The sequence below is a fragment of the Erinaceus europaeus genome, chromosome 2 (genome assembly GCF_950295315.1).
Source record: "Erinaceus europaeus chromosome 2, mEriEur2.1, whole genome shotgun sequence".
Lineage (NCBI taxonomy): Eukaryota > Metazoa > Chordata > Mammalia > Eulipotyphla > Erinaceidae > Erinaceus > Erinaceus europaeus.
Genome location: NC_080163.1, coordinates 30737127 through 30753617, shown reverse-complemented (window position 1 = coordinate 30753617; position 16491 = coordinate 30737127). Strand labels below are relative to the sequence as shown.

General features: G+C 38.2%; 2 protein-coding genes across 2 annotated transcripts in view; both read right to left on the bottom strand.

The window, feature by feature from the left end:
• Positions 1–16491, bottom strand: part of PRRC1 (proline rich coiled-coil 1) — a 335161-nt gene that overhangs the window by 91844 nt on the left and 226826 nt on the right. The window lies entirely within an intron of this gene.
• Positions 1606–16491, bottom strand: part of MEGF10 (multiple EGF like domains 10) — a 197997-nt gene continuing 183111 nt past the window's right edge. Inside the window, exons 20-25 of the mRNA XM_007527819.3 lie at positions 15666–15902; positions 13347–13474; positions 11655–11778; positions 5456–5500; positions 4426–4632; positions 1606–3146 (exon numbers count right to left, since the gene is read on the bottom strand). Of these exons, the coding sequence (XP_007527881.1) occupies positions 2959–3146; positions 4426–4632; positions 5456–5500; positions 11655–11778; positions 13347–13474; positions 15666–15902 (929 nt within the window). The 3' untranslated portion in view covers positions 1606–2958. The remainder of the gene's footprint in view (positions 3147–4425; positions 4633–5455; positions 5501–11654; positions 11779–13346; positions 13475–15665; positions 15903–16491) is intronic.

Genomic DNA, 16491 nt, shown 5'->3' with positions numbered 1-16491 from the left:
ATACAGCCAGCTGCTGGGAGAAGTAGATTTATTATGGAGACATTGAACTCCAGAAATAACACTGGTAGAAACAAAAAATTTAAAAGGGGGGAAAATAGAGGGGAAGTGTACTTTCCCCCTTTTCCAAAAGGACTCCTGGAAATTGTTCACAGGTGTCTCAATAGATGTCTACACCCTAAAGTCAAGGGTCAGTCGTTAACTGATTAAATAAATAGTTTCTAAATTGTGTCCCATGGGGGCTAGGCAGTGGCGCACCGGGTTAAGGTAGTAGGAAGCACTAGTACCCTGCTCAAGGACCTGGGTTCCAGGTCCTGGCTCCCCTACCCACAGAGGGAAAGCCTCACAAGTGGCGAAGCAGGTCTACAAGTGTCTAGGTTTCTCTCCCTCTATCTTCCCCTCCATTCTCAGTTTCTCTCTGTCCTAGCAAATGAAAAGTACTACCACTAATAAAAAATAAATTACATCCCATACAATTTCACACTCCCTTGAGTTAATTTTGTGGTACTTTTTAAGAAACATTTATTCACAGGAGCATATGTGTCTGTTCTATCCTCTAGGGGGCCAAACTACCATCAAAATTTCAGGCACGTTACAGGAAATCATTGACTACAACCAACTCAATAACTGGCAAGTTTGTCTTAGGCACATTACAGTCTGAATGGGTGCGGAATATCTATGTTAGTAGACTCATTGAGAAGGACATTAATTATGTCTGGTTTCATTCTTCACAAGGTGGAAGAGTGCTATTTTCTTTTGCTGAGTTCTCATTCAGCTTGTTAGCCTTTGAACTTGCTCTGGTAGTTTAAAGAAAGAAAAACTGGCTTTTACATATCATATCAACATTCTCATGCGATAACTACCTCAGGGTAAGTATGTGTGATAAGTATGCACAGGATAAGCACTTATTCCAAGTGCAGGGAGCAGTCCAGGTGTAAGTCTATTGCAGATTGTTTTAAAAATTCTTTAATTTAGGGAGTCGGGTGGTAGCGCAGAGGGTTAAGCACATGTGACACAAAGCGGCAAGGACCGGTTTAAGGATCCCGGTTAGAACCCCAGGCTCCCCACCTGTAGGGCAGTCGCACAGGCAGTGAAGCAAGGCTGCAGGTGTCTGTCCTTCTCTCCCCCCTCTGTCTTCCCCTCCTCTCTCCATTTCTCTCTGTTCTATCCAACAATGACAACATCAATAATAATAACTACAACAATAAAACAAGGGCAACAAAAGGAAATAAATAAATATTAAAAAATACTCTAATTTACTTTCTTTAGTTTAATTTAATTTTTTATTTTTGGATAGAGATCAAGAGAAATTGAGAGGGGAGGAGGAGACAGAGAGGGAGAGAGACAGACACCTGTAGGCCTGCTTCACCACTTGTAAGGCTTTCTTTCCTTCTGCAAGTGGGGACCAGGGGCTTGAACATGGGTCCTTGCACACTGTAATGTGTGCCCTTTACCAAGTGTGCTGCCACCTACTCCCCCTTTACTTTCCAAAGGTTTCCAGTTGGGAAGATCAACCATATAACATAAGTTAGTCCTTATTCATCAGCATTGATGCCCTTACCATCTGTCAAGTTTAATAAAGATTCAAGGAACTCAAAAAGAACTCCATTTTGAAGTACTAAAAACTTCTCTATTTTAATCTTAAGACATTCACCTATGATTATTGTAATTTTAGTAGTGACCAATTTCAATAGTTTTGAATAACATATGTGATCTCCCTCCAAAAAAAAGGGAACAATTGATTTTTATGAAGCAATAAGTGGCAAGAATACAAGCAAGAAATGATGAACATATAATATTTTTTCATTAACAATCCAAACACTACAAAACACAGAATATACAACTTAAAAAAGAAAATACAAATTAATGAAAAATGGGGTACATGTCATATTAGCAATGCAAAAGACCAGCTTAAGCACAATTTATCTATGTCAACCATGAATAAAAGGAAAGTGCCCCATTTCTCAAATTGTGGGCAAAAATATTTCGGTCATTTCTAGGGAGAAATTAATCAAAAAGTTTCCACTCATTCTATATTACAGCATGTATTTCTAACAGCATACAAAATTTAAGTGTCTCCTTACACTTTAAATTTACAACCACTCCAGTCATTACACATTCATTCAAACCAGTCTGTCAAAAATAAAATCATTTCATTTTTTTTTTATTTGTGAAGTAACTGATATGTGGTGAATTTGTATGATGGGAATACATACAATCACCAGAGTAACGTCGTGGACCTGAAGAGGGACACGGATTAAGCAGAGAGAAGAATTATGTCTGCTTGGCACATCTGTATATTGATATCTGCAATACTAATAGTTCTAAAATAATTCTAATTGTACATTTTTTATACTAAAAAAAAGTCTAAAGTTTTCATACCTAAATTTGCTATCCACATATTGGGTTTATTCAAGGTCTGCCCAGTTATTCCACTTAACATAATATTTCAGCCTGGATTCATATTATTCCTACAGTTCTTAATTCAGATGAAACAAAAAAAAATGAAGACTCAAAAATGTGCTTCTATTTTTCTCTATATGGAGCGATTCACACTTCCATAAAGGAAATTTTATGGTAAACTGCATAAACCTAGGTACAGATCTAGAATGCAAATGGAGAAAGAAAATATTTAAGTTCTAATTTTTCAAGCAATAGTACCAATGTCCACTGCAACCTGTGTCTCTGAAGGGTTTCTGCAAGTTCATACTTTTAGCCAGGTCTTACAGTAATCATGCTTCACAGACCCAATTCTAACACAAATAGGAATGAGAATTCGTATCACTATCTCCTTTCAAGCCACCTGTATATAAAGGACCGATGGTCAGCCAGCTTTGAGCTTTCTGGTCCACATCCAATAATTGCCTACCAAGTGGATTAACATTCACATAAGGTGGCAAATTTGAGGATGGAAAAGAACCCAACTGCAGTTCAGGAAAGGGTTTTAGTGATCCTTTGGTGTCATTCATTGCTACTGCTGCTGCTGCTGCTGCTGCCACCATCCTCTTGCTTGGGGGAGGATGAACTGTCTCGGACTGGCAGCAGGTCATAATGACAAGGAATGTGACTGTTCTTTGGGAGGTCATACGGATCCTGGGGAAGATGTCCAGTATTGCTGAATATTCCTTGGACAACACTCACTGTAGGTTCTATTACAACAACCAAAGACACAATTTATTAGTAGTGGAACAAAATAGAATACAATGTTTCCTGCACAACAAAACAAATCATAACAACAACAACAACAACAATAAAACAACCCAGAGACTTTCATGCAAATAAAATATGGAGGTTGAGAGGTTGTTGGAGTCACTGACTCATGTGTGGTGTTTAGAATGAACACCACTGGATTGATTGTGGTGAAAATATCAAGGGGATATATATAAGGTCTTGATTTAAATCATTATCTATAATTATAATACCTTGGACAATTCCATCAGGACCCAGAGAGAGAAGAGGAAAAAGGGAAAGACATTTGGATGTAATAATAGGTGCATGTGTGATTTAGAAAGAGAAGATGGGACCATAGCAAATAAATGGGCAAATACATACCAATATAGACATATAGCTGTAGAAATGATAGACCATATCTGCAACCTTAAGGTTCTGTAGCTTACAGTGGAGGGATTGGGGATTCAGAACTCTGGTGGTGGTGGGACCAGTGTGGAGTTGTATCCCTATTATCTTGTAACTTTGTAAATTATTATTAAATAACTAATAAAAATATACCTTGAAGATAACCTAGTTCAAGATCTTTAGTCAAGAATTTTAAAGTTTAAATCACAAATACTGAGAAAAAGAAAGAAAAATTAAATATACAGTGTTGTGATATAGTCAGTGGTATTGCTCATATGTTTTTACTGTCCCAAAAAGTATTTGTAAGGGACAAAGTAACTCTTATTTTAAGTTGAAGTATTATTAATTTGTATGTTTTAATTTTTATCAGATTCACCTCTGAAAAATTTTATTAATATGTTAGACAATATATACATATTTTACTAGCATATCAGATAATATATCATTCCTGTTAAAAGGTGCTGTATTGATATAATGAAGGCAAACATGAAATGGAACCACTTGTTTGATCCAATGACCCCTTTGTTTTGCTAACTCAGCAACAGGACACATGCACCATTCCACATGTGTGCTAAAATATTCACTATATGTTTACAAAAAACAACAAATCGTTGAGCAGAGAGATATAAAGAAAACTTATTTTAAATTTTCTCTAAATGGAATTTTCTGTGAAAACAAAATCCTTTGGTTCTAATGAATATAATCACTATAAATAACAGGCCACTTAAAAAACCCAGTTTGTTGTGTTCAATAAAGACTAGATGGAGTGCTACTGCATTCTCAAAGACTTCAAACTTATTTCTTAAAATAGTTTCTCTGTGCTCTGTTTGTTGTTGGCTTGGGAAAACTCACCAACTTCATAGACATTCTTGTTGGCTGATGTTGAGTTATTGATTTCCGCATATGGGGAATCTCTCCGTGCAGGTGACTTCATCTCCACATAACCACACTCTGAAGTTTTGGGGATAAGTGCAGGTGGGTCTTTAATTGTGGCATATGGGTTTTCGGAACTGCTTAGGGAACAATTACTTGAATTATACTCAGAATTCTTGCCCAAATCTGTGAAAAGAAAGAGAGCAATTGCTATTTTATGAATCACATTTTTTTCTTAGTGGTGTATTTGCAGATTTCTTTTTCTTTAGCTAGTTTTATATAATCATATATGCCCCAAATAATATACATTTATCAATTGTTTTAGAGAGAAGTTTCTATAAACTCACTCATGTATAGAAAAATTTTGGTTCACCTCTAAGTACAAGTCTAAAAACATCTTGAGTTTGATTTCGTTTTGATTATAACTCTCAAATACAATTAATTTCAGTTTGTTTCACTAGTGGTTTCTGAAATATCAAATATCGGGAACTCAACTATTGCTGCCTTAATGTTCCTGTGTCCTCCTTCACTCCCCCAAGATACACATGAAGTTTCGTTATAATGTTAAGAAAACTGTTGCAATTTTGAGGAGACCTTAATACCTCAGTACTGAGCACATGAAGTTATTACTCAAATTCTTCCTGAGATCAGTCCTGAGTTAATTTGTAATCTTGCAGATCTTTTCTTATTTCCCCCCTGCTATCCTCCCCTTTGAAACATTTTCTTTCCTCATAAACCATATTTCTTCTAGAGGAAATAGGAAGTGCTTTTATATCAAGCTAAAAATCTTTGTTTCCCTTGGGGTTATGCTTTAACAATATACACTATTATTTTCTGGATGTTAGTCAAATATATGTTTGTTGGAGTAAGTTGCCTCACTAACAACTCGACATTTATATCACAGTTCCACTTCCTCCTTATTAAATTATTTTTGTCTTTGATATAAAAAAAACTTTACTAAAAATCAATGATTCTGATAAATGTATTTTTTTTCAGATTTTCACCATACCTTTCAAAGATTTTCCCAGATAGCTTCTGTCAAGTCCAAAAGCTCCTATTACAAAGGAAGACAATATACTCAGAATTAAGCACAAGGACCAGCATAAGGATCCCAATTTGAGCCCCCAGCTCCCTACCTATAGGGAAGTCACTTCACAAGCGGTGAAACAGCTCTGCAGGTGTCTATCTTTCTCTTCCCCTCTCTATCTTCCCCTTCTCTCTCCATTTCTCTCTGTCCTATCCAACAACAATGACATCAATAATTACAACAACAATAAAACAACAAAGGCAACAAAAGGGAATATATAAATAAGTAAATATTTTTAAAAATTAAAAAAAAGAAAATATACTCAGAATTGAAAGTAAGAGAAATTTCTTCTAAAATTTCAAGGTAATGGAGGGAGGTATTTTGGCAGTCACTATCTCCCCATAGCAGGAATTAACAAGAATACTGCTTTCAATACTTTATACTGGGACACTTAAGTTAGTTGTCTCTGTATTGACTATAAATGACATATACAGCATTCTAGTCTATCTACTGCTCATACAGTTAATCAGAGCATGATCATCATCCTTATTTCACAAATGTCTACTGACTTTGGGAAAATTTTATCAATACAGGGTCGAATTCAAGCCACACATGAATCAATATCCATGATTCAAATTGCTTAGTGGAAAGAATACAGGCAGGGCCAGAACTGAGACACAGGATGTATATCTCGTCGTCTATTAGTCACATGACTGTACAAGATGTTCAACCCACTGAGTGTCGATTTGTTCAGTTTTATTAGTGATTTAATATGATTTACGAAATAATAACAGGGAGTACAATTCCACACCACTGAGTGACAATTTTTAACTCTAAATGAGGAAAACAAAACATGCCTCCCAAACATTCCAGGGCTGACTGAACATTAAAGGAAATACAGCACATGAAAAGGCTTTGCAAACTCAAAAGTGTCACATGAAATGAAGGGTTCAAATGAGTCTATTAAGTGTGTCATACTACTTTAAACTTTTACCTACCTATAAGCTTTCTAAAGACTCCTTAGTGATCTTTTACAGGAATATTATGAACTTGGGTTAAAAAAGAGTAATGATTTGTGATGAATATTCAATATATATGAGAATGATAAGGACACAATGTCCTGACACTGCATGCTTGTCTTAGGATGATTTTAAACTCAAGTTCTAATGGCAGTGTTCTAGAAAGACACATTTTTGTGGGTTCAGAAAGGAAACATTCCTAAAGGAAGTAGGTGTATATAGCTAATATTAGTCACTGTAGGACAAGAAGTATGGACACTTTCCTCTTTCAGGCAGTCTTGGGCAACTAGGTCATCATGTCTATCTAAGCTCTCAGCTGGTAGAAAAGGTGTACCCCATAATGACCCTGGGTCCATACTCCCAGAAGGTTAAAGAGTTGGAAAGCTATCAGGGGAGGGGATGGGATATGGAGTTCTGGTGGTAGGAATTGTGTGGAGTGGTACCCCTCTTATCCTATGGTCTTGTCAGTGTTTCAATTTTATAAATAAAAATTTAAAAAGAAAGAAAGATGTCAAAAAGAAAAGAAAAAGAAAAGGCACAGATGCAGGAAGGCATTGAAGGAACAGGCAGGGAGATAACAAAATGAAACATGGACTGGATTGCACCAAAGTGAAGGACTCTGGGGAAGAAGGAAAAGGGAGGAGAGGAAGAAAACTTTGCAGGTCTATTACATAATAAAATTGTATGCATATGTCAATGATTTCACTGTAAAGCATTAATACCCCCATATATATATATATATATATATATATATATATATATATATATATGTTGTGTAGTGAAGAATTAACCTTGTTGAAGAACAATCTAGTATTTGCCTTTGGTTCCTGGATGATCTCTAAGTATCTGGAATATCCTGCCTGATAAGAGTGTTGTTGTTTACCTGGGAACCCAGGGCAACACTGGAGAGCCTAACAAAATGAATTTATGGGAAGGGTTTGGCCAGTTAGTATCAGCTTGAGTTCCAGAACAACCAGAGAGTAAAGGTCACCACATAGGCCATCAACTATGTCTCTGTGGCCAAGTTCCAGCAAAAACTGAGGTGAATTTACTTGACAAGCAATACTGTCCATATCTCATTTTACATTTTTTTCCAGAGAAAGTTTTAACTTTCCATGATTCCACCGGAAAAAGATAATAAAGATAATTAGAATCTGGTCTGCATGCCTCTTCCCTTTTGTACTTTTAATCTGTACCTTTGTTGTAGTTGTTGTGATAAAATGTAACCATAAGTATAAGAGCTTTCAACTAGCTTTCTGAGAACCTGTTAAGCAGATGATTGATCCTGAGGATGGTTGTAGTGATCTCAAGTTTGCAGATGGTGTCAGAACTGAGGTTGGTCTTGGGGACCCCCAGACTTTGGAAAGAGATTCCATAAAGTTGGGTAGGGTCTACGGCCTTTGAAAGCTTATTTATGTTATTCTTTGCCTCATTCTATTGGGCATCTCCAAAATGCCCCATTACCTTGTTAATGACCATGAGAACATGGTCTTAGCTATGCAGTGGCTAGTCTTTTACAAGGGATTAAGGAGAGGACTAGCATAGAGTAAACAGTAAATGAGTGTGCATTCTGGGGGCTATGAAACTAATCACACCAGCAGATTCTGTCTTCACTGGCTTAGAGGACCTAAAAATTCTATTGAACAAGGGCATGAATGAGTGTTCTTTGTAACTCCTATCTATCCCAGTTCCTGGACAGGTCTTTCCAAATGCCTGTCTTAACCTAGTTCACACAATGAACCAGAACAATTTCTCATCCTTATTTCACAAAAGAGCAAATTAATGGTGGTGGGCTAAATGGACATTCTAGTGTCATATAACAGAAACAGGAACCAAATCAATGCAGCCAGTGCCACCTCGACATATATCACTTTGGACAGTGTCCAGAGAGGCCAAGCCTGGGAAGTCAATCCTCCCATTCCATTACTCTGGTGAGACCCTTCCTAGCTCATAGGACTCCTTACTTTTATTTTGGGTGGCATACTTCCTAACAAAACCACATAACCTAGATACAGACCAGGGCTCATGTGATAGGGTGCATGTGCACATATCTCCATAGGTCAGGGGAAATATATACCTTAAAGTAAAAGCGCACACTAGTTTGTAGTGACTCAGTAAGTGCAGCATGTAAGTAGAAAGACCTAAAAAAGACACTGTAAGGTACTTCACCAAATAGTTTCTACTTAGAGCTAGGTAGCTTCCTTTCCTACTTCCTATTTCACTTCCCCCAATCACTCTAAGTCAAACCCTGTCAGATGAAGTAAGAACTACAAAATCTGGATAAGGGCAAGAGTCTGGCACACTCTAATGAAAGCTCTCTTGGTCACTAACAGGTCAACCCATCATCTGGGGCCCTAGTCAGGGAATCTTGGGATTCCCACATAGATATAATGGGCCTCGACTGGTCATCTCCATCAGGAATAACAACATAAACCCTTTTGTGGGCCTCTACAGGACCTTGCCCTCAGTGTAGATTAACAGTAATAGAAACTGCCCCACTTTCTGAAGGGAGGCTGGGTCAACATACTCTGCCATTCGAGGAAGACTGGTCCTGAAATGAGTGTAGCCTAGAATGTTTGTAGCTATGACCATGGACTGTGAGCTCAGACCAACAGGGATGCAGAGGTTACATAGGCTCCTGTGATAAATATCAATAGATATGGGCCCTAGGTGATTTCGATGGGATTTATAGTTAATGGTATTTATATACTTTTCCCATATTTGGGAAAAAATTAAAAAGATAATGATTGACAAGACTGCCCTGATCTCTGCCCTGATCCAGCTTTCTGGTCCTACTCCCAAGTCTGACACCATCTTCCTAGACAATAATTTTAGCCCACCTGCATGTTAATGTCAGTCCCAGGCAAATATTAATAATCACGGGCCTATCAGAATGTACTTAAAATAGACTTTCTAGTTTTTTCTAAAACAAAGACCCCAAGTCTCATCTGCTATATTTTTACCTTTAGGTTCATTATTATTAAACAATTTTTTCTCCTTTATATCTTTTTAAAAATATTTATTTATTTTTCTCTTTTGTTGCCCTTGTTCTTTTATTGTTGTAGTCATTGTTGTATAGGACAGGGAGAAATGGAGAGAGGAGGGGAAGACAGAGGGGGCAAGAGAAAGATAGACACCCAAAGACCTGCTTCACCACCTGTGAAGTGGTTCAGCTGCAAGTGGAGAGCTGGGGGCTTGAACCAGGATCCTTATGCCAGTCCTTGTGCTTTGCACCACATGTGATTAACCTGCTGAGCTACCACCTGAACCCCCCTCTCCTTTGTATCTTAATGCTTTTCAGCCACCAAGTTGCAGATGCTACCATGATGCCAACCTGACTCTCCTACACAGACAATCTCACTAATGATTCCTGGAAGCCCACCTCCCAAGAGTTCTACCCCAGTAGGAAAAGATAGAAACAGGCTGGGGGTATGGATCAACCTGCCAATGCTCAAGTCCAGTGTAGAAACAATTATAGAAGCCAGATCTCCCTCCTTCTGTAACCCATAAAGATCTTTGGTCCATCCTTCCAGAGGGATAAAGAATAGGGAAGCTTCCAATGTAGGGGATAGGATACAGAACTCTGGTGGTGGGGACTGATTATTCCACAATCTTGCCAATCATTATCTCTTTAATTTTTTATTATCTTTATTTATTGGATAGAGACAGCCAGAAATCAAGAGGGAAGGGGGTGACAGAGGGGGAGAGAGACAGAGAGACACCTTCAGCCCTGCTTCAACCACTCGCAAAAGCTTTCCCCCTGCAAGTAAGAACCAGGGGCTTGGTCCTGGGTCCTTGTGCACTGTAACATGTGCGCTCAACCAGGTGCACCATCACCCAGCCCCCTGTCAATCATTATTAAATCACCAATAAAATGAAATTTAAAAATAATAGAAGTAGGAATTGAACTCCTAGCTACTGTCAGGTTCAATGCTCTTTCAAGCACTATCACAACTTTCCCATAATTTAAGCATCTATTCACAAGCAAAAAAGCTCAGTTGGATAATACACTGCTCTGCTGTGTGCATGACCCAGGTTTGATTATGAGCCCTCACCACATTGAGGGAAGTTTTGGTGCTACAGCATATTTCTGTCTCTCTCTCTCTCTCTCTCTCTCCCCCCCCTTCCCTCACTTCCTCCCTCTTCTGTTCTTCTCAGTCTGTCTACCTCTATGTCTCACTCTATTTGGAAAATTCAGTCTAGAGTTTTGAACCCTAAAAGGTGACAAAATAAAAATAAAAAAACAAATCAACCTAGACATTTAATCAACTTTAAAGTGCCTTATATTTTTCTTTGTAAAAGAAGGCTTTTGTGTGTGTGTGCAAAACTTTAAAGGGATATTGAATGGAGAATTACTCTTGAAGGGAACAAGCCAATGAGAGTCAGAATTTCCAATGAAGATTTTACATTTCCAGCAGTCTGTCTCTGGGTACTCAGGATGACAAGATAGTAGACAAGTTTGTATATAACTAACTGTATTTTAAGTTAAGGAGAAATTATATTAGGGAAAATCAGAATAAGAACCTTTTCCTACATTAGTACTGGATGGTGTTTTACTGCATATCAAACAATGTATGCATTTGAACTAAGTTTTTAATGTAATTTAAACTTTTAAAATTCTCTCTGATGGGGATTGGGTGATGGCACACACAATAGAGCATACACTTCACCATGTCAAAGGACCTAGGTTCAAACCACCAGTCTCCACCTATAGTGGAGAAACTTTGTGAACGGTGGAGCAGTGCTGCAGGTGTCTCCCTCTTCCTCTGTGTCCCTCACCCTCCATCAAAAAGAAAGAAAAAGGAATATAAAGGCTATTTGGAACAGTGCAGTCATGTAAGCACTAAATCCCAGTAATAATCATTATATGAAATAAAAATACTTAAGAGCTGTTGTACAAAGGACTCAGGAAGGTGATATATAGTAAAAGCCTACTATATTTGTTATAATTCTATCATTTTAAAATTATTTCATTGTTTATGAGAAAAAAGGAGACCAGAGACCCTACTGTGGTATCTGGTACTGAGGATTGAAGCCAGGGCCTCACATGTTCCAGACCTGTAGCCGACTAGCAGAGCCACTTTCTTGGATGTTACCATTTAGAGTTTAGATGCCTATTTGCAGTAGATTGCTTTGGCACAGACATAAGTGGAAGAACTTGCCAAATTCATTGAGGTAGCCGCCATGTTTCCAGTCTGCTGGCAACGTTCCAGTGCAGTCCACCATGGGACCTCTCTTTCCAGGATTTACATTTTTCAGATTCACAAACAGCTGGTTGTTTTTTGACTGTTAGGAATATAAACAATAGAAGATTTAAAAGGAGGAAACGTGTAGAGTAGCACACATCGCATTCCAAATCTGTGAGTTTATGGAAAGCAGAGAGGACAGGCCTTTAAATTACGTTGATCTGAGAGATGAGGTGTGCAACAGGAAAGCATGTCCCTTGGTCTCCCCACCACTGCCTCCAGTTCTTATTTCACAGGACCATTCTGTGATAGTAGGACTTTATGTGGATTGCCAGGCATGGAGCTTTGAGTTGAAAGAGAATCTTGATTTCTTCATTTGACCACTCTCATCAAACACTGTATATGGCCTTGTACAAGCCACTGGTGATCTTGCCATTTTCTTAATGATAAACAGGAGGATAATCTTATCCTCTTTGCCTTCCTCTCTGGATGTGTATGAGAGAACAAATGGAATGAAGAATATGAATGTCTCCAAAGAGTGTGAAATGCTGCTTAACCATGAGGCACTATAATTAAAACCCAGCTGCATTAATGTAATTGCAACTGAATTAATTTAATTAGTTTGATTTTTTATTTCTACTAGAGAGTAACAGTTAGATGGTAGAGATTGGAAATATAACTTGGGTGCAATTGGAAAGGAGAAATGTTTGAGATGTCAGAGCATTGTGGAGAAGATGCGAGGATAAGGGATCAATAGATGTAAGAGAAGCTGCCCTGCATGTCCAACCTTGCAAAGATAATAATCATTTCTCAATTCACAGGACTGCTGTAAAGTTTAAATGAGTATATGTTTCTAAAATGGCTAGAAATGCTTGGCACAGCTTTTGTTTAATAATTTCTGACCCATGAAACTGCTGTTTTGTGCATAGATGCATATTATTGTGGTGTGTTACAAAAGTACACGTAGTCAGGAGAGGGCACTGGCAAACAGGTGATTGGAGAAGACAAACTTGGCAAAAAATTCAAACCTCAGATTGAATTTGCTGTAAGTTGTCTATGAGAAATTATTTTAAAAACCTTGTGTAATATTAGAAACAATTTTCCAAAAGGGGTACAGTGGAAACGAGGTGGCTATCAGCACAGACAGACCTGTCTGTCATTGTAGTGAGGCTTCCACACCTATGTTTGGACATGATTTAAATTCCATTACTCAGGGGCTTTTAGTCAGTAAACAAGAACTAATACATACCTACATGGATCTTTTTTTTTTCCTCCAGGGTTATCGCTGGGGCTTGGTGCCTGCACTATGAATTCACTGCTCCTGATGGCCACTTTTTTCCCTCCGTTTATTTGGATAGTTCAGAGGGAAATTTAGAGGAAATTTAGTGGCAGGGAGAGAGAAAGACATATGCAGACTTGCTTCACCTCTTGTAAAGCGTCCCTCTGAAGGTGGGGAGTGGAACTTGAACCCAGATCCTTGTACAGATCATTTAGCTTAGTGCTATGTGCATGTAAACAGTAAGCCATTGACCAGCCTCTTAACACAGTGGTGTTTACAAGAAAAAAAATGAACTCAGAATAGCATCTGACACATAAAAACCCCTTACTACATGCTTGTTCAGTTCCCTCCTTCCGCCCAACTCTCGTGACTTGGGCATGTCCTCTCACCTTGGAGATGGTCATCCTGTCCCTGTTGTTGACATGAGGGGAAGTGGCACACTGGGTCAGTGTGTGGTAACTGGGATTGGTGAAGTAGCGGCTGTTAGCATTGCCACCGTTGCTGTGAGGCAGGGTTTCTGCAAGATGAGAGGAAATTGTTAAGATGGCAGACTCCCCTAAATCTGCATGGGGAAAAAATAAAAAAGCCAAATAGAATAAATGTTTGGACTGCTACCATGTCACAAGCTAGGCAAAATCCTGTCCTACCTAGCAGAATCAGCAAATCATCTAGAAGCATCAGAGTCTACTCTCCTACTTGCATCATGGAAATGTGTGGAAATGTTTACAAATAGGTGCTCTTTGATTGGGGCTTAGATATGCTGGGAAGTCAGTGTTTTGAAGCAACTGATGCTGTAACTTCCCTCTTAAAAATAAACACTGTTTGAGGGTGTGTGTGTGTTGTGTGTGTGTGTCTGTATGTATCTGTCTATCTGTCTCTCTGTCTCACTGGAACCTTACATTTGCATGATACTTTCACTCCCAGATCAACTTTTCTTAAAAAATATCTTCTTTTTTAGATAGAGATAGAGATAGAAGTAGAGATAGAGAGAGGTGGAAAGAGACAAAGAGAGAGAGAGACAGAGAGAGAGACCATAGCACTGCTTAACTATTCATAGAACTTGCCCCAGGGTTATAGTGCTCCCATGTGGTGTTTGGGCCTTGTGCATGGCAAGGTGCAAACTCTGACAGGTGAGCTATTGAGAATCTATGATACCCAAACACTTGAGCTCTTGACACAGTATCCTGATATTCTGCACTAGAAATGTGCCAGCAAGTAAGTCATCTACACATTTACACATTCTCCTAGAAAAACTGTATTTCCCCAACTGAAATCTTTCAGTAATTGCACCCAAATTAGTAAATACTTTAAGCTTCCAATTTCCCTAGTTTAACTGATTATTGCTTCTGATGATGGAGCATCTCACTTATTAAACTTACTTTTATGGGAGCTTTTATAACAGAAAGAAAAATTCAAAAGAGTTTTCTTAGAGAACTGCCTCAGACTTTGTCAATACCCAAAATCTGCTTCTTATATTAAGTTGGTAGTTGTTTAGGTAATGAGTAAAATAGTTCCAGAGGCAGGCCAGAAAATACCATGGAACGAAACTGAAGCTAGAGACAGAAGTCTCCATGTACTTGATGACCTTAGTAAAGTTACAACCACTTCCTCATTTCCACACTGTAACCCCAGATATGACAAGAGTTTGGGTGCCTAGTAAAGCATACTCCAGGTTAATAGGTCAGAACCTTAAAGCAACTATATGATGAATATAATTTTTAAACTCCTATAGAAGGCAGAAGTTGTGATTCTACTACTGTTGACATAAAAACACATTCCTTTTTTTTTTTTTTTACTTTCTCTCATTTTATTTATTTATTTACTTATTTATCCATTCATTCATTATTGCAGGGTTATTGCTAGGGTTCAATGCACAAGGAAACCACTGCTCTTATGGAAATTTTTTTCAGTTTTTATTTTTTATTTGATAAGACAGAGGGAAATTCAGAAGAAAGGGATATATATGGAGAGAGAGAGAAAGGGTAAGAGAGAGAGAGATACCTGTAGACCTGCTTCACCACTATTGAAACATCCCTCCTGGAGGTGGAGAGTGGAGGCTTGAACCTGGATCCTTATGCACGGTAAATCATGAGCTGGCATACCAAGTTAAACATATATATTATCATGAGCAAGAACCCAGGTTCAAGTCCCTGCTCCCCACCTGCAGAATGGATGCTTCAGGAGTGGTGAAGTAGGTCTATAGATATCTTTCTCTTCCTTCTCCATCTCTCCTTCCCTCTCAATTTCTCTCTGTCCTATCAAAGAAAAATAGAATAAAAAGGAGAAAATGGTCACTGGGAGCAGTGGATTTGTAGTGAAAACACCAAACTCCTGCAATAACCCTGATGATAATAATAAAAAAAATATATGAGCTGTACCTGATGTGACGCCACCCCCTACCCCCACTCCCACCCCATAAAACACATTTGTAAAAATCTGTCTTTTGCAAATATCAATTTATCTCTGAGGCTAACTGACAGTAACAATGGACAGTATAGGCACAAACCTGGTTTCAGAGAACCAGGTGTAAACCTTACATATCAAGGAGTGAAACACCTGGACCAGCAAAATAGCTCACATGGATAGTGTGCTGCTTTGCCATAAAGAAAACTTCCATGCTGGGGTCTCTTTCACTCTCTATCTCTCTCTATCTCTTTGTCTCTGTCTCTAAATAAAAGATGAAACACACCTAATGACCAAAGTCTTACCTGACATGGCATAGTCTGCATTCATGACCCTTATAGCAGGGGTGTAGGAAACTGCAGGCATACTTGATTCCTTTCCCTTCTGCTTGTGTTTATAAATAATGAACAACGCCAGTAGGAAGAGAACAACTAGGACGAGAATGATGATGCCTGCAATGGCCCCTATCTGGTAGGAATCAGCAGGCAAAGCTGTACTGGTTCTGCTTAAGCTGTTCAGATTTCCAACTATGATCACACCAGCTAGAGAAAAGAGAAAAAGGAGACGTGGGTACGGTTGACAATGTGCTGGAGAAATGTTTGATCTCTACTTACAAAAATATCTCCCACAGTGTTAATGTCTGAATATTTTCACCTCATGAAATGTTAATTTGAAAACTTTTAGAAATAGAGCAGGAAGGAAAAAAAAAAAAACAAGCATCCCTCATCTTCAGAGGTTTTTGGCTTGTCTATATCTAAAGAAAAACTGTTCTAAACCTCAAAAAAAAAAAAAAAAGCAAGATTTCCCTCCTGAAACCCAAAGATTAAGACTCAGACTTGGGAGCTTCACATACATTTCATACTAAACACTTAGATGAGCAATTAATTGTGGGTAGTGATTTACCTAATTTCTACTGTGCTTTATTTATTATCTACTATTAAGCTTAGCAAGGACTGCTTCTTAAATGTCTCAACTGCTGAACTTAATCAGTGTCTACTCCTAGATATTCCAGTGCTAAAGTAAGCTTGCTATAAATCTAGACTAAGATCTGATGCCTTATGCAGACTTTAATGGGTACTTTATCTTGGAAGATATCGATGTATATACTTATTTCCTAGGACAGAAAGGTCT